The 18990-nt window shown below is 40.9% G+C and overlaps 1 protein-coding gene across 3 annotated transcripts in view; it reads right to left on the bottom strand.

Annotated features, from left to right (window-relative positions):
* Positions 1-2099: 2099 nt before the first annotated feature.
* The window catches only part of MMD (monocyte to macrophage differentiation associated), a 30344-nt gene continuing 13453 nt past the window's right edge, over positions 2100-18990 (bottom strand). Inside the window, exons 4-7 of one of the 3 annotated variants that reach the window (XM_024127686.3) lie at positions 15412-15486; positions 13697-13798; positions 11643-11712; positions 2100-3557 (exon numbers count right to left, since the gene is read on the bottom strand). In XM_024127686.3, coding sequence (XP_023983454.1) covers positions 3477-3557; positions 11643-11712; positions 13697-13798; positions 15412-15486 — 328 coding nt within the window. In that variant the 3' untranslated portion in view covers positions 2100-3476. Of the gene's footprint in view, positions 3558-3981; positions 5901-11642; positions 11713-13696; positions 13799-15411; positions 15487-18990 lie in introns of those variants that run through there. The other 2 variants (XM_024127684.2, XM_024127685.2) reach the window with 2 other exon arrangements.

Genomic DNA, 18990 nt, shown 5'->3' with positions numbered 1-18990 from the left:
GTGTAGGAGAATGAGAATGTGCTGTTGTGTTGAACAGGCTCCTGAAGGGAATAAACTCCCTTTGCAAATGGCTACACTGCACAGTGGCACTGTTTCTTGGAAAAATCACCCATCACTGGGATGTAGGAAGAGGCACAGACTGTAAGAACAGGTTGGCACTGTCTGTTCCAACCAGCAAAAGCAGCAGAAAGACATGAATGCAGTAATTCTAACCTTGTTAAACTAAAGACATTCCTTGTGTCCTCTTGGGACACTTTATTTTGCTTCCCAAGGAGGGAGGTGAATCGGCTTCCTCGAGGTCAGTTTCATTTGGAGATTTTCTTCTTCCACTCTCCATTTAATTGGCACATGAGAAGAGCAGACATAACCTGAAGATGCCAAGTAAAAATCTGGAGGTTTGGAATGAGTTTTATTTTTAAACGGTCTTCCTTTGGGTAAACCCATTAATAAAACTTTGACCCACGGATTACACTCCTGAGAATGAAAACACTAAGACTCCAGGCTTCCTGGGTTTAATCAGGCACTAACACTTACCTTGGACAAGGAAATTCATTCATCGGTGCTTGTCTCCTAATCTGTAAAATGGAGATAATAAAATTATCTACCCTTAAGGTTTTCTGTAAAGAGTGAGATAATCCATGTAACTAGCACAGTACCAGTCCCCCAAACATAGGAAGCACTCAATTGTTTCTTAATATTAACTTAAAAATTGTTTCTTATTATAACCTTAAAGACCCAGTCACAAACATGGACAAAGCTTTATGCAAAGTTGTTCATGCAGCATTGTTTACAATAATGAAAAATCTGAATCTAAAAACCCCAAATTAGGTGAATGACTAAGCAAAACTGGCTGCATGTCTGGTCTGGAAAGATGATGGAGCCATTAAAAATTCTGGCTATGAAAACTATATAATAGGGACTTCCCCGGTGGTGCAGTGGTTAAGAATCCACCTGCCAATGCAGGGGACACAGGTTCGATTCCTGATCCAGGAAGATCCCACAGGCTGTGGAGCAACTAAGCCTGTGCACCACAACTCTGAGCCTGCATGCCACAACTACTGAAGCCCGTGAGCCTACAGCCCGTGCTCCGCAACAAGAGAAGCTACCACAATGAGAAGCCTGTGCACCGCAACGAACAGTAGCCCCCGCTCGCCACAACTAGAGAAAGCCCGCGTGCAGCAACAAAGACCCAATGCAGCCAAAAATTAAAAAAACGATATAATAATTTTTTAAAGTGTTTATAATGTAATAAGTGGGAAAAAGCAGTGTAATAATTGCAAATGCGGCATACTTACAACTGTATAAAACAAAAACCAAATCCCATAAATGGGGGGAAAGAAGAATGGCAGGAAATACATGAACATGCATCAGGATGAGCGAACCGTATGTAATTTTTAGTTTTCTGAGAGTAAAAATATACAAAATAATATGTAGAATTATGTTAAAGTTGTTACTTTCTGAGTGCAGTCTGCACCGAGGTTCAAGGGTTGGAAAACTGAGTGCTATTTCGGTTTATTATTATGTTCAGCGAAGAGGACCAGAAGGATGCAGGGGAGGCAAAATGGTTTTTCAGACTTTTAAATGATGGATAGTTGGTCCTCTGGACCCTTCAGTAAACAAGCTTGGATTTTTCCTTATTTAGGACACACTGTCTAATGTTTCCACGCCAATTTCTCATCAACTCTGCTGTGGTTGCTACAAATGTTCTAGCTGGCCCTTGGTCAGGGAAGCCAGTGAGGCCAAGGAACTGAAAGTCAGGCTTCAGCCAGTCAGTGAGAGCCACCTTGACTTCCATGGACCAGATCAACAGGGTGAAAATCAAGTCCACCCTAAAAACACTTCATTTTCAGTCTCTCTCTTCCGTGACACCATCCTCCAACCCAGCTCTCCCTCTCTTCTTTCATTCCCAAGCCCTCTTTCCACTCCTACTGTGAGCCCAGAGCTGTGCAGGGGACAGAGGTGGACGAGACTCAGCTCCTGCCATGAGAGAGGGCAATCCGTAGCCACAGAGGGGGCAGACAAGCAAATGCATCCCAGCGCAACACGACAGGGGCCACGAAGGAGCGTCAGTGCTGCAGCGTCAAAGAGGCCTGGGCCTGGCTGGCATTGGTGGAGGTTTGGACCCAGCAAATGTTTCAGGGCAGGGAAAGGGCTGGGGTAAAGGCATTCCAGGCCGAGGAACAGCAGGTACAAAAGCAGAGTTACAAAAGCACCATGAGGGCAAGGTGTCGTCGTGGGACTGGTCTGTGGGGTTCAGCAGGGGAGAGGATCAGGACGAGTTAGCATGTGAAGAGGCCACGAGAAAGAGATTGGCTTGAGTCATATAGACTCATAGTCAACGGCAGTTTATTTTTTATTTTTATTTTTTGGCTTCGTTGGGTCTTCGTTGTTGCACACGGGCTTTCTCTAGTTGAGGCAAGCAGGGGCTACTCTTTGTTGCGGTGCGCGGGCTTCTCATTGCGGTGGCTTCTCTTGTTGCGGAGCACGGGCTCTAGGCGCACGGGCTTCAGTAGTTGTGGCGCGCGGGCTTCAGTAGTTGTGGCTTGCGGGCTCTAGAGTGAAGGCTCAGTAGTTGTGGCGCACGGGCTTAGCTGCTCCGTGGCATGTGGGCTCTTCCCAGACCAGGGCTCGAACCCGTGTCCCCTGCATGGGCAGGCAGATTCTTAACCACTGCACCACCAGGGAAGCCCTCAACGGCAGTTTTGAAGCAGGGGAGAGACATGCTCAGATTCTTTCAGGAAGATAATGCTGGTAAGTGTGGAGGATGAGCCTGTCTTATGGGTGTGACCAGGGCAGGGGTACAAATGAAGTGGCTGCAGTAGTCTGAGGACAGCTAACTAGGGCTTTTTAGGGCCCTGCAGTGGGACGGGGGTGAGAAACCAGATCAGGGAGCTGGGCCTAAAGTGGAGGTGACAGTTCTGGCTGACTGGTTGGATCTGGGGGGTGAGAGAAATCAAGGATGTAGATGGCTATGACCATGCCATTAACCAGGATATAGGACTCTTCAGATAAATGGGTTTGGTGGGGGAATAAAGAAAGAAAATGCACTGAGTTTGGAACACGGTGAGTAAAATGTTCCAGAGGTGGGGAAGGGGGGCATCTGGGCAGTTGATTAGAGAGGTCTGGCCTTCGGAAAAGTTTTAGGCTGGAGATACTGATAAGGAAGGTGCTAGCACAGAAGTGGGGGCAGATGCTTTAGAGAGAGATGAGGTTACCCTGGTGGGCTAGAGGACAGAATTCTTGGGAATAATAACGCTTCAAGACACTCAATCTTCAAAATTAGACTTGATGGAGGTTTCCCTGAGGGTTTTTTAGGCTCTAAACTGCGTGACTATTTGTTTTCTTTTCCGTATGCATGCCTGATGAATTTTCAGTTCAATTTTTTTGATTCATTTGTTTTTGCTGACTCTGACGAATTTTCAGTTCAATTTTTCGATTCACTTGTTTTTGCTGTGGTGTAAAGTGAATAGGAGGCTTCAGAGCTGGAGAGACCTGGGTTCCTGTCTCAGCTCCCTAAGCATGAAGCAGTCAGAGCAGCTCTGACTCTGTTTCCCACACTGCAGAAGAGGGAGAATGAAATCTTAACAAACACAGAGTTGTTACGTTTGCAATATGTGTGTCTGCTTGGTAACAAAAAAGCGTGTAACCTCAGTCCTACGGTATATTATATAAACTAAACCAAAAGTCTTCTCTGGGATGAAGATACATTATTTATAAAATTTATAATCTTTAGGCCCAGACTAGTATATTTTAAACTGAAAAGGTGGTTTGATTTTAATGTTTGCACTGGTTCTGGCAATTCAATTATTAAAAACTGGACTAGAAAATTCTAGATGTCAGGGTACATTTGTTTTTCTTCCCATCCTGACTTTTCAAAAAAAAAAAAGGCTACTATACGTATTACATATGCTAGATGAGCTCAGGCTTTCAAAAATGCATTATCATTTTCACAGTCATCTAATTTAGAGACAGTGGAACAAATCCAAGTAACAATTTTATTTTAGTCTACAGCACAATTTTTTACATACATTTTAGTGGTTTTGACAGTGGTACTTTTGAGCAGACTTTAAATGAATCCACAAAAGTTAATACATTTAAAATAAAATATACACAATAAAACAAGAGGCATCCAGATGTTCAGAATCATGCAGAAGGGGTGGTCTGGTTGGTGTTATCACTGGATACCTTGCCTATTTAAGAATTCACCAGCAAGAGGCCGTTCTTCTGTTCTTCATTCCCACATAATTTACCAAAGTCAAAGAGTTCTAAACATACACACACAAAATAAACCTTCATTTAAAGCTACATCAGTACAAAATTTCAATGAATTGAATTCAATGTATTGTCAAACCGACAATTCCAATGATCAAACCCATCACTAGAAAACAGGCAATATCAGCACCTGATCTAAAGGCAAGGTTATCTCATTTATTGAAACACCAACAGGAGATTAACCAACAAAGCAACTAATACGTTAATCTTAATATAAGACACTGAAGGAAAACCAAAAACAATATATTAAATACCACTCCACTGAGCCGGGATATAACCCATGGACGACAGACACATGAGTTTATCTGTCAAACAGTGCTTTAAATACTTTTCCATGAAAAAGAGGAAAGTGTATCAGAAGATGCAAAGGAAAGGCAGAAATGTGAATTTATGCATCTAGTTCCGTAATTTAAAATGACTATCAAACTGATAATATAAAGCTAAGTGACAATGACTTAACCATTGGGCACCAAACAGGCATGACCACTATTCGCTATAATCCATAACGCTCTTCATGAGTTTTCAGTGGATGGCCAACCCAACGATACTCCCTTAGTACAGGCTAGATACTCATCCGCTGTTGAAAAAGACCCTGAAGAAGACATGGCAAAGGCATAGAGAAAAAGTTGAATCTTTTGAAAAAGTTAATGATATCAAAATACTTTTCCATTGCTGGGAAACCAAACTAGGTCAAGTATACAGCCCAAAGCAACATGGAATTCAGAGTCAGAGGCTGGCAGAAGAGTTTTGGAAAACTTCTAGTTCTTAAAAGTTGGCAATTTCTCCATGCTTAATAAAACTATCAGAAGAGGTATAATGTCTGTTCATTTGTGGAATGTTGACAGCTTGCTGCAAAAATTCACATGAATGAGGAACTGCAGAAATGCGCTTCAATGAAGTAGTTTTTAAAAATTTACAAAAAACTGAAGTTTCTATTTAAAAAATAACCATGTTATGCCAAGATGAAACATGGTAAAAAGTAGTGTAAATTCTGTCTATGATTCTTCACACAGCTAATGGGAAAGTGATAGAAACCATTTTCTCTTAAAAAGGAAGTTTTGTTATTGCACTGACTTTTACAGCCTGACCTAGTAATTTAGAAAAATTATGTAGTAAAATCTGTAAAATTAAAATACAAAATTCTGGTTTGTAAACATCAGTTGGCCAAGTCTATCCAGAGTACTTCATGATAGTGGAATGGAATGAATAATTAATTCACCACCTTATTTATCTGCTGTGAGGGGGAAAATTCCAGAACACAGCTTTTATACTTTCACAGTAATTATATTCAAAAGATATAAAGTCAGTAGAGCTGTCTTCTATTTTATTTTTTTATTTTTTTTCCCTCTCTGCAGTTTTCCGCTCTTACCCCGCTCCTAAGTGCCATAATTGAAATAATACTGGTTTGGAGACCTAGTAAAGATTGGTCATAAATGTCGCATAAAGTCTGTAGGACTTCGGTAAAGATATTTCCAAATGGCATAGTAATGCACTGCAGCTGCCGTGGCCACGAACAGGTGCCAGATGGCATGGGCAAATGGAATGATGCCATCGCTCTTGAAGAACACAACGCCCAGACAATAAATTAAGCCCCCACAGGCAAGTTCCTGAAGTCCATCGGTGTTACTCTGTCAACAGAGGAAAAAAATGAAAAGGTTTTGATGTTATTCTGATATGACAAGCTACAGAGATCACTGCAATTTCCCCTAAGTCTCCTGATTTTCTAGACAATGAAGTAGCTCTGAACAGATAGAATCCTCATCCGTAAACACGAATTACACTTAAATTGACCTGGGTTACCCTCTGAATCGGCCGTCTTGATTTGACCAAGCAGTCAGGTTACAGGTCCCATGGGAAAAAGAAGCACCGTCTGCTCGTTTATACCATGTTTAAGCAGACTACGATTGCATCTAAAATGAACAACAGCTCATTTTAATAGAGTACACTCCTTGGCTTTCATCTTCCTCTTTAGGAGCTTTCTTCCCTACACCCATGCCACTCCATTTATAATCCATATCTCAGCCTGGTTTTCACTCCCTTTGTCCTCCTCAAGCACTGTTCGACACTAATCGCTTTTCCCAGACTCTTCACCTGCTTCTGTGAGCTTATGGCTTCCTTATGGCCGACACAGGAAAATCATAGCTAGGAGTGACCTCTGAGATCTGAGACCATGTAGCGCAATATATTTCCTAACCTTCTAGATGTCGCCAGGCCTTTTTGTCTTTGTGCCTGGGAGTTTCTTAGCTTAGGAGGAAATTAACAGTCAGGTGTGCTTTAGCACAAAAAGGAATATTTATAGGCTACTCTTGGTTTTCAGAGACCTCGACCCATCTACAAGATTAGACTGGGCTGTATGAATGAGAGGGGAAGAGAACAGAGGCAGGGCTTAAGAAGCTGACAGAGAAACAAGTCAGGATTTCTGGGGACCAGGAACAGAAAGGTCTCACGTTCTGCAGGGTGAGTGGAAACCTAAGCAAAACCGTGGCAAGGCCTTGGAAGGGGACAGGTGTGTGGGTGTCCCAGAGGCCTGGGCACTGATGCCCGTAACCCTGTTAGCCTTGGAGCAGGTCCTGGTGGCCCAGTCCAACAAGGAACATGGGGAAGCTCCAGTGCAGCCACCTACTTGAACGGCCCCATGGGCCTCGGCCAGAGCAATGGCAGCAACAGACACGAGCTGAGAACCAAGCGTGACGATGCAGGGCCAGGGGTGAGGATTAGCCCTATTTTCAAAGTTCACATAAGCTCCAAGATTTTTGTAAGATCAAAAGATGAGGAAGGAGCCAATCCAAACTGACTGATACTGGACTTCTCCTTAACCTTGGTAAGATGGCACATCAGTCAGATTTCATCTTATTTAAAAAGTAAAACATAGCAAAATAAAACACCAGCTACATTTATTAGTTCCTAGAGGTTATAAAGCAATTAGTATCCATTAATTATACAAAATTCTCTGTGTATGTGTTATTAGAGGCATTTTCCTAGAGAGGATTGAGGTTTTCATGGGATTCTCACAGGGGCATCTGACTCCCCAGTGAAGACTCACTCATCCAACACAACCTCCTTAATTTGGAGATGAAGAGGCTAAGGCCAGAGAAATAAGTAGCCTGAACAAAGTCACACAGCTGGTTGCTGCCCCAAAAGACACCACTCCTTCTTCTTCCACTAAAACAATAAACAAGAGACCAAAGCAAGCACACAGGTTGGTTTTGACATACATTCTGTTAATAGGTAGTTCCTCAAGATACCACATCTGCTTATCAACTTTCAAAGAACCAGAACATAGTTAATCCTGAAACAAACAAAACCAGGTATGTTTTCTTCATTATCAATGTCATTACTATGTTTCTATGTACCAGGACTTGTTTGAAGCACTCATTTAATCTTCACAACCCTAACTTAGGTACTGTTTTTATACAAACTTTACAGATGAGAAAACTAGAATACAGAGAGGTTAAATAATCTACCAAGGTCACGTAACTTTTAAGTGTCAGAATCAGGATTTGAACCAAGAACTAATGTGTTTTATTTCCTGAACTTATATTCCTTTTTTTGGGGGGAGGGGGTGTTTTAAAAATTGATGATTAAGTTACATAGTATAATGCATAGATATTAAGTGAACAGTAAGGTTTGCCCTTCCACTAAGGCAACCACAGTTCTTATTGCTATTACCACAGACTAAGCCTCTCTGTTCTAGAACCTCACATAAATGGAATTATACTGTATGTACATTTTTGTGTCTGGCTTCCTTTTTACTCAATATAATGTTTTTGAGATTCATGCATGTGCTACTGTATATCAGTTATTCATTCCTGTCTATTACTTATCATTCCATTGATTTATTTAACATAATTTGTTTATCCTTTCCATTTTGGGGCTATCATGAATAAAATTAACATTTATATTGTTTTACAAGTCCTTTTGTAGATATATGTTTTCATTTTTGTTGTCATAAATTTATGCTTAATTTTATAATAAACTGCTAAACAAATTTCCAAAGTGGTTATACCATTTTATACTCTCCCCAACAATGAATTAGGGTTCTAGTTATTTCACATCCTTGCTGGGTTTTGGTGGCATCAGTCTTTTTAATTTAATTTTAACTATTCTATAGGGTGTGTAGTGATGGCATGTTGAGGTTTTAATTTTCATTTCCCTGATTTCTCTGATGACTAGTTACACTGAGCAGTTTTTCAAGGGCTTACTGGATACCTGTATCTCTTTCTCTTTGTAAAGTGTCTGTTCAAGTGTTTTACCCATTTTTATAAGATTGGCTTTTTATTATTGACTTAGAGTACTACAATATTTGATACACATCCTCTGTCAGATACATAGAGAGAAAGCAAATATTTTCTCCCAGTCTGAGGCCTGACTATTCATTTTCAAGTTCATTGATCTTTTCTTCTGCAGTATCCCATCTGTTGTTAAACCCCTCCAAATAAATTTTTTTTCTTAACATATAGTTTTCAGATCTAGAATTTCCATTTGGCCCTTCTTGCTTGTCTAGTAGTATTTGTTGGATAATGGATGCTGAGCTGTTAAAGAGTATAGATTTTGTTGTCTTCCTTGAAGGAATGTTGAGTTTGTTCCAGTAGGCAGTTTACTTACCGAAGGATCAATTTTATCCTTTCGAGGTTTCTGGGCTTTGTTATGGCAGTGCCAGAGCCACCCTCACTCTAGGGCCAGAGTAGCTCTTATCCTAAGGTGTGGTCTTGCTAGGGTCAATGGAATACCTAAGTTGTTCAGCATGGTCTCCCGCTCTGGCTGGCTGGAACTCTGGTATCTCCCAGTACTAGGCTCCTTCTGGAATCTCCATTTATCTCACAGCCTTCCAACAGCTATCCTCAGCCAGGGCACGCAGAGTGTTGCCCTGCACAAATGCAGCTTAGTATTCAGGCAAGGACTCAATGAAACCCCTTGTGGATTTCTGGAGACTCTTCTCTGTGAAGTTCCCTCCTCTCCAGTACCCTGCCCCAAAACTGCAGCTGGCTCGGGAGCTGAAATGCCGATTTGTTTCCTCCAGCCAGACTGCTGCTCTTGGACTCCATTTTCTTTCGCAGTTTGGAAAGCATTCCGGGGACAAAACTGCAGTGCATGTGAAGTTCATCTTTTGGTTTCTCTCCCCGCAAGGATCATAGTCCTATATGTCTGTGTCCAACGCCAAAAAATAGCTGTTTCACATACTTCTCCCACTTTTATAAGTTCTTTATGGTAGAAGGGTAATTCCAATACCCATTATTCTGACCGGAACACCAAAGGTTTGAGTCTTCATCCCTTGTACTGTTTCCTTGTTCCTTCAGATGGCCTGTGTGGTTTTTTTGATCTGGTCTCTGTCTAGCTCACCAGTTTTATCAGGAGACTTGTGCTACCTGCATTATTACACCCCCTCATGCACATATGCACATTCAGATGCTTGTGCTTTCCGCATCTCTGGGGCCTCCTTCATGCTGTATCCTTTTCCTGTACCACCTGCATCACTCCTTCCATCTCTTGGCTCCTATTTGTCTTTCTGAATCAGCTTAAATAGCATTTCCTCTGGTACACCTATCATGTGCTCCCATAGCAGGCTGTACTTTGCCCAATCAAAGACATTGTAAAACTTTATGGTAATTTCTTATTTTATATGAATTGTATTTTTCTGCTTGATTCTAAGTTCTATCTGGGCAAGTGTGGGGATTTTCCTGTTTGATTAACATAAACATTAGTCACCTGCTATTGTACTTGAAAATGTCAATGAAAGATTTAGGCTAGTAAAAATACTGGATAAACTTGCTCTTATGATTCCCAGAGGGAATTTACTTGAAGTTCCACTCTAATGATTAGTGCCCCATCAACAGAGACCTTGCACTGGGTGTCCTCAATCGCCCTCTATCTATATGGCCTTCAAGGCAGATCTTCTCATTTCTGACTTTCACCTCCCTCCCCACACTATTCCTTGTTGCCTTTACCAGCTAAACTGTATGTATTTTTGCTACGAGGTAATTACTAAAGCCATTATAAATCTCATATCTCAAAGAACATATCTTGATACATTCTCATAAGACATACCCTCTGAAAAAACATAAGCAAACCTATAAATCCTAAACCTTTTACAGGTGTTTTTGTGACCAGGGCAAGAACTATGCACAGCAAAATTACATTCTTATAACTTGCCTATGAGCTCAGGAGGAAATTATAGGTACAATTCTGACCCTCGTAGGCTGAGAAGAGAGTTCAAACTAAATACCCAGTGGCTGGTGCCCCAAAATGCAGAGTGTAGGACTGGGAAAACATAAGCTAAAGGCACAAGTGACCAGTAGATGGGATTGTGAGGTTGTTATGTTATTGTTTTAAATTGACAGATAAACATTGATTTCTCAACAGTAATCAGTCTGAATGGGAGTACAAAACACATATGTGCAAATGCCTACTACAGGTAATGAATGCCACACTTTCACCCATCAAAGTCCCCAAAAGAAAATTTCAAGCAAAGTTAAAAAAAAAAAGCACTTTCCTGAGAAAGAGAAATAATACGACTTAAAAGCAAGTGAAAGGAAAAGTAAGAGTGAAGGGATTTGAGAAATATCCAATAAAATGTTGAGCCAAATGACCTTTTGAGGTCCTTCCGATTCTTAAGTTTTAAGAAGTCACGGGACTTCCCTGATGGCACAGTGGTTAAGAATACGCCTGCCAATGCAGGGGACACGGGTTCGAGCCCTGGTCTGGGAAGATCCCACGTGCCGCGGGGCAACTAAGCCCGTGCGCCACAACTACTGAGCCTGCATGCCACAACTACTGAAGCCCGCACGCCTAGAGCCAGTGCTCTGCAACAAGAGAAGCCACCACAATGAGGAGCCCGTGCACCGCAATGAAGAGTAGCTCCCGCTCGCAGCAGCGAAGACCCAACGCAGCCAGAAATAAATAAATTAATTAATTAAGAAAAAAAATTTCTGCTGTAAAAAAAAAGAAGTCACTAATTTATATTTTCTTCACTGTAAGAAACCTCAAAATTTACCCTCACCATGGATTTAGGGTTAAGACACTAAGTAATCCAAGTAGAAATTCCCACCTTCACATAATCTCACAAGTCTTTGGGAAAAGGGTGGGAGTGGGGGTGGGGCGAACAGAAGGGTTATCCCAAAGAACAAATGCAGCAGACTACCATATGGAAGGAGTCACACTTAGATGTATAGCTTTTCCAAGCTACAGACAGTTGGTAGTACAAGTTGTGGCACTTTGTAATTTATATATTTTTTCTTTTGAATCTCTAGCTATTGGACATGTCATAACTTCAGAAAAAAAAGCTTCAGAGCGTATCTATAGACATATTAAGAGTCACAGTGATTTAAAAGAAAATAAGGTGAAATAACTTAAATTATGAAGTAACTTCTTACCATTGATGTCACCACCAAGGCTGGAGAAAACCCCATTGTGAGATAGAAAAAGAGCTCAATCACCTTATACCTGCAGAATAGAAATGTGTTAATTTAATTTCATTTCATTTATCTATTCCTACAACACTCAGACTATTTCCTTACCAGTTTTTCCCTTTTTCTTTTGAAAAACAAATGTAAACTCTTGACTATTCAAATGAAATGTATTTTCCCTGTAGGATACCATTAGGGCTCTAACTGAAATACTGTAGTTGAGTAACAATGAACTAGCATTTCTTTCAGGATTGATAAGGCATCAAATTCCACATACTACATGCAAAACGTTCTCTGCCAAAAGCTATCATTGAATCCAATTCACCATGCATTTTCTGTTTCTAATCCCAGAGTGTTTGCCTTCATCGCCATTCCAACCCATCGTTATAAGACACTGAAATTATGAAGCTGCACAGGGAATAGCCTGGAGCAGTTTATCAGTGGCAAAGGGATGGGAGCCCTAAGGAACTAAGGGCATGTGTTTTTTGTTATTGATTTTTTTTTTTTTTTACTTTTTTTTTGGTATTTTTTTTATTTTTTGAGGGCATGTGTTTTTGATTGTCTCTCAATTTTGTATCTGTACAAACTCCAGTTTGTAAGGCTCACCACCTTAGGTGCAGAAGTCTGAAAATGCTAAAAAACACACTGTACTGAAATTCAACTTATATTTCTGCCTAATCAAACTAGACTCTAAGTTCCTCGAAGGCAGGGACCAAGTTCTGCTTATGTTTGGGTCTGCAGGGCCTAGAACAGTACGTGGCACCATTTGGGTTCTCTGTAATACCTGCCAAACCAAATGGCCAAGGGTGACTCGCATCTCATTCTTAGTGTTTTATACTGAAAGTCCACCATGAAGTAATCTTATCAGGGAACTGGGGAAGAATGTGGGTTTGGTTTATATTAGAAGGCCTGGAATAGGAGAAAAGATAGTTGTCTTACTTTACTTCCTAATTTATCCAAGGATATAAATTAGGGGTTTGAGCCTGAGAAGCAAACTGTTCCCTTGGATATATATATATATATAATGCATAATACCACTCAGAATTGCTAATTATGGTCAAAAATGCACTTAAGTGAATTTCAAAGTCAGAGAAGTTAGCTAAAACTACCACTTCCTTCTGAAAAGAGAAAACAATTTATTACTTTGTGACAAACACAAGTTATGTTTAATTCTGAGGGCCATTCTGCCAAAAACAACAGATAAAGAATTTAATAAACTGTATCCAATGACAATTATTTCATGGTTGTGAGTTTCTCAAGTTCAGGCATGTGAAATAATGAAAAGAGCCATGGAATAGGAACTAGGACACATGGGTCCTAATTCCAGATGAGTCACTAATTTGATGCATGTACTAAAGGTTCTCATTTTTCAAACATGAAGCACAAATAGGTGACCTTGAAGGTCTCCTCTAGAACTAAGCTGCTAAATTTCAATAAGTTTTCTTTTTATATTGCTTCACACTTAAGACTAGGAGATATGAATAACGGGTTAAAAAAGGTGTGTCCCATGGTGAGGATACTAAGGGTTTAGATGCCCTTCCAAATGTCCCCTTTCTCAGGGAGTCCTAGGTTAGAACATCCTCTGGGTTCCTAACTAGGTGTTCTGTGGGGGCTTAATAGCTATTATCTTCAACCTTCAAAGAAACTTAGAAAAGCAGTTATTTTTCTCATGTGGTAACTGTAAGTCATAGAGGATAAGGCTAGTTTGCTAAGACTAGCCTGGCTGAGGATGTGAAGTGAGGTCTGACTGACTCCAAAACTGTCGTTTTAGATGAGGAACAAGTGCACCTTGTCCTTCAACTATATCATATATCACACAGGCACCATTCATTTCTGTCTGCAGCAATCTGTAGACCAATGATGAATATCAAATGGTTCTAAAGATTTGTTAAAACAATATATATTCTATTTATGTATTTCTACTATTTTGAACTGCAAATATAAAGTAAATTGTACTGTAATGTAGATAAAATTTAGGAAGTTAATTTTAAAGCTATCAAATGTAAATTATTTTCTCTTACTTTTCATGGTAGAGAAATACATAAATGGTTCCTCCAGCTGCCATGAGCCAGATAAACCAACGCATATGAGATGCCAGGGGTCCAAGTTCACGGAGATTTAACCTAAAAATGTAAACATGACAACAAAGAACAGAAGTGATAAATGAAGGGAATTCACACAACCTGTGTTTTTCTCTAGTCTTGAAAATTGGGAGAGAAGGTACCAGGACAAGACCAGAAAGAAAAAGCAGTCAACATGCAGTTGGAAGAATTTGGGCAATTGGGATAAAATTAATAACTCAAGGATAAAAAATTGTCGTTCAAGCTTTAAGACGTAGAATTAGTTCCAATGTGGTTTAAAAATAGAACCAGCTAAAAGGAGATATGTAGAAGTAAGTCCCAGCACATCTGTGATGCCCGACTTTCCTTATTAGGCAGACTGCTGTAAAGGCTACTTGCCTTGTTGTTCCTGACTACGTATTTGGGAGCAGATTGTTTACAAAGCTTACTGAGAACGCAACAAAACCCTGAACCAGATCACATACACACAGTGGATACCTAATACACAGACCAGTGTCTCCATTATCAATTTCTCCACCAAGAGAGAACCTGAGAAGATCTAGCCCAATACATGTTATGGAAGATACTTTGTAGGTTAGAATTTAACCGTGGACTCTTGTGAGGCCTGAATTTAAAATGCTGCAAATTCATCTGTACTAAATTCAGATTAAGAATAGATATGAAAATAAAATGTTCTGAATGGCTATTACTACAAAATTAATATTTCCAAATGGAAAAGGTACCACCTGCATATCGAAGACTACATGCGAACAAACTGCCTACTGTAATATTTGATTCCTCAGTCTACATTTAAAATTTTTATTTACTTATTTTAAATTGAGGTATACTTCACAAAAGCCTTTAAGTATTCTCATTCCAGTACGATTCAGACCTATAATTTAGTAACAGTTACTGGGGAGAGACAGCACTTACTCTTTACTCCAACAGATAACTAGGTTTCTTTTGAATGATGGATGCTGCATTAGTCAGAACCTAGAGGCCTGCTGTTTCTAATGACATAGAGTTGATGGCATAATATGAATGTCTGAGTGGTTAAAACTGGACCAGATCTTGACAGAGGAAAATCAATGTTTCTTTAATTATGGGTTTCAGAGCAGCAAAAGACTCTATCTGATCTATACCAAAAAGGCAGGAAGAACAAGGACACTGAACTGAATACTAGGTATTTTAAACAGCTAACTAATTAGGCTAGTTCTCTTATTCATATAGTTAAAGAAATGAGAAATGCACTCCATACATAGTAGCTACTGTGCTGTGAAGACCAATAGTATACATTTCAAAAGTGAGCTTGTTTTCTCTGTACGTATTTACAGTACCTCCGCTTAAACAATTAGGTGTCCAGGTATCCTGAGCAGCAAGAGAAGCATACGGAAAGAATACGGATGGCAAAGGTAACGTATTTCAAAAGTGAGCACGCTGACTACACACACGTCTCTCAAACAATCCAGTGCCAGCTACGTGTTCTGAATGGCGGCAACATTCTCCCCTTAAAATCTGCAATCTGACCCAAGTAAATCAAAATGGGAAAGAAAAAAAGCATGTATGTGTGTTGGGGTGGGGGAACCGGGGAGCAGGGATAGAAGAAGGGAGGGAAGGAGGACCGAGGATTCTCCCATAAAAACACTATCTTCAAAAATATAAAGACTGTATCTTACCATGGGGCGTAAGATGCAGCAATGAAGAAATAGATAACCATTCTATCACACATGTGAAAGCAATGCTCCACTGTCCTGTGGGGGGGGGAACAAGTTAGAGTTTTCAGAAACTTTTACAACTGGAAGTAGGGGTTATCACTCCACTATGTCACAACTGCCACTCTTGTTCTTGGTTCTCACGGCATTTATAACTTGGCCTTCAAAGTTGCACAGCTATTTTTAATAATATGGAGCCACAAGTAAATTGCATATACCATAGATCTTCTCCATGTAAGAACCCCACAATTATCAGGAACTCAAAATCTGTCTTTTCTGATATTTTCTATTTTTTTTTAGATCCTATCTAATAGGAAAATGAAATTCCTTGAGGGCAGACCACCTCTCAACCCCATCATTAGTGCAGGGCACAAAATCATGAAGGCTCAGTAAATACTCCCCAAAGCCACATTCTTTTTAGACTGTCTTAGATGCAGCTTTTACTCCAAATCTTAGTGTAGACAGTAAGCTGCAATAAAGCAAATTTAGAAACTAATTTAGGAACAGCAATAACACAAACCAGAAAAAAAAAAAAAGGCTCATTTGCTGTCAAGAGGGTAGCCACCTGGGCTGCTGCTTCTTTTTTTGTTTTAACAAACTTATTTATTTTATTTATTTTTGGCTGCACTGGGTCTTTGTTGCTGCGCGCGGACTTTCTCCAGTTGCAGCGAGCGGGGGCTACTCTTCGTGGCGGTGCACAGGCTTCTCACTGCAGTGGCTTTCCATTGCGGAGCACCGGCTCTAGGTGCACGGGCCTTAGTAGTTGTGGCTCACGGGCTCTAGAGCCCAGGCTCAGTAGTTGTGGTGCATGGGCTTAGTTGCTCCGTGGCATGTGGGATCTTCCTGGACCAGGGCTCGAACCCATGTCCCCTGCATTGACAGGCAGATTCTTAACCACTGTGCCACCAGGGAAGCCCCAAGACCTGGGCTTCTAAGCAAGTTTTTCCTTCTAAAACTGAAGAGTCAAGGAAGTGTACAAAGATTTGGCTCATTGAGGTCTATTCACAAAACGGATTAGACAGAATCTGCCCTTTACTGAGGTTATTTATAAATTTTTGGCCACACCGTACAGCGTGCGGGATCTTAGCTCCCCGACCAGGGATCAAACCTGCGCCCCCTGCAGTGGAAGCGCAGAGTGTTAACCACTGGACTGCTAGGGAAGTTCCTGAGGTAATTTAAAAGTACAAATGCATTGCATTGTCTTGAATCCATTTTCAGTCCAAGGGGTAGTAGCTGTGGTTTGGTGGCACACAAGTATTAGATTTTGCCTCATCACACACTCTGTGTCGACCAAAGCAGGCTGAGGATGTTTTAGTCACTGTTAGTGCTAGTCACATGTTAGTGAAGAAGTGAAAATAATTTAGGTCTAAAAAAGCAAACACTAGATTAATGTTTCTCAAACTTGACTGCCTTGCAGAATCGCCTGGGGAGCTTATAAAATACAGTCACAAACTCCAGTCCAGAAGATCCCGATTTAAAAGGGCTAGAAGATGAGGTAGAAGATGCAGGGAAGAGAAGAAGAACTCCTTGGATGACTGTGATTCCAAGCCAGGTCTGGGGTCTTTCTAATTCTGCTTTCTAGACTGTTATGCACTGCTGCAGCAGGCAAAGTCAAGTGTGCAGTTTTATTCAAGACCCACCACCCATCTCTGACCCTCACTCTCCTCAAGGGTGAAGCAGAAGTAATATCATCTCTATCACAGAGTGCGTGTGAACATTAAATGAGATGATGTAGCCATGCGTTTACCACAGCACCTAGCACATAGTAGGTACTCAATAAATGCTTGTTCCCTTCCCTCTTTTACTTAAATTAAGGCTATACTTGGGATATTTTAAAGAATTAATGCAGAGCAAAAATCCATATGTGGTTTATGATTCTAGCAGTGTTATTTCAAGGTTCAAGAGACTGGTTTCTATTACACTTTCTTCTCAGGCCCTGGCAGGGAGGCCCTGAATAACGAAGCAGGCACCTACAACTCTTTGATTCAGATATCTAGACAGCAAAGCCAAGTCAGCCAAGGCAACCACAAGCACTGGATCGTGCCAAGAAGATAATGAAGTGCTCCCTGCCTCTGGGCTCTGCAACAGTGCACCCTGAAGAGCCAGGACAAGTACTTTTGAGGCTTGCTTTTGAGTGTGTACCAGAGCTCCCTCGTGATTCAGTGCTGTGGTTTTATGTTAAGCCCTGGGAACTGTCAGCTTATAGGCAAAGGTTGCAGACTGCCAACTGTAAGCAATATTGTAAAGGGTGCAGTGGAAATAAACCTCAGGACTGGGAGTCAGAGATCCTGGGATGATGATCAGATTCTGCTGGAATCACTGAGTCTCAGTTTCCCCAGGAGAAAATTATGGGGTTTGGATCAGATGTTCCCTAAGGATCCTTCCAGCTCTAAAAGTCTGATTTTACATGTGAGGAAACTAGTAATCATCATATGAATCCCAAATCCTGCTCTTAAATAAAGCGCAACTTTTTAATATTAGATTGTTTGAATAACGAGATTTTTTTGAACATTCTATCTATAAAACCAAAAGTTACCTTGTTTTTTAATTTTACTTATTTATTTTTTGTCTGTGTTGGGTCTTCGTTGCTGCGCGCAGGCTTTTCTGTTTATGATTCTAGCAGTGTTATTTCAAGGTTCAAGAGACTGGTTTCTATTACACTTTCTTCTCAGGCCCTGGCAGGGAGGCCCTGAATAACGAAGCAGGCACCTACAACTCTTTGATTCAGATATCTAGACAGCAAAGCCAAGTCAGCCAAGGCAACCACAAGCACTGGATCGTGCCAAGAAGATAATGAAGTGCTCCCTGCCTCTGGGCTCTGCAACAGTGCACCCTGAAGAGCCAGGACAAGTACTTTTGAGGCTTGCTTTTGAGTGTGTACCAGAGCTCCCTCGTGATTCAGTGCTGTGGTTTTATGTTAAGCCCTGGGAACTGTCAGCTTATAGGCAAAGGTTGCAGACTGCCAACTGTAAGCAATATTGTAAAGGGTGCAGTGGAAATAAACCTCAGGACTGGGAGTCAGAGATCCTGGGATGATGATCAGATTCTGCTGGAATCACTGAGTCTCAGTTTCCCCAGGAGAAAATTATGGGGTTTGGATCAGATGTTCCCTAAGGATCCTTCCAGCTCTAAAAGTCTGATTTTACATGTGAGGAAACTAGTAATCATCATATGAATCCCAAATCCTGCTCTTAAATAAAGCGCAACTTTTTAATATTAGATTGTTTGAATAACGAGATTTTTTTGAACATTCTATCTATAAAACCAAAAGTTACCTTGTTTTTTAATTTTACTTATTTATTTTTTGTCTGTGTTGGGTCTTCGTTGCTGCGCGCAGGCTTTTCTCTAGTTGCGGCGAGCGGGGGCTACTCTTCGTTGTGGTGCGCGGGCTTCTCCCTGAGGTGGCTTCTCTTGTTGTGGAGCACGGGCTATAGGCACGCAGGCTTCAGTAGTTGTGGCACACGGGCTCTAGAGCGCAGGCTCAGTAGCTGGGGTGCACGGGCTTAGTTGCTCTGCGGCATGTGGGATCTTCCCGGACCAGGG

The sequence above is a fragment of the Physeter macrocephalus genome, chromosome 14 (genome assembly GCF_002837175.3).
Source record: "Physeter macrocephalus isolate SW-GA chromosome 14, ASM283717v5, whole genome shotgun sequence".
In the NCBI taxonomy this organism is placed as follows: Eukaryota; Metazoa; Chordata; class Mammalia; order Artiodactyla; family Physeteridae; genus Physeter; species Physeter macrocephalus.
This window is presented reverse-complemented; position numbering and strand designations above follow the sequence as displayed.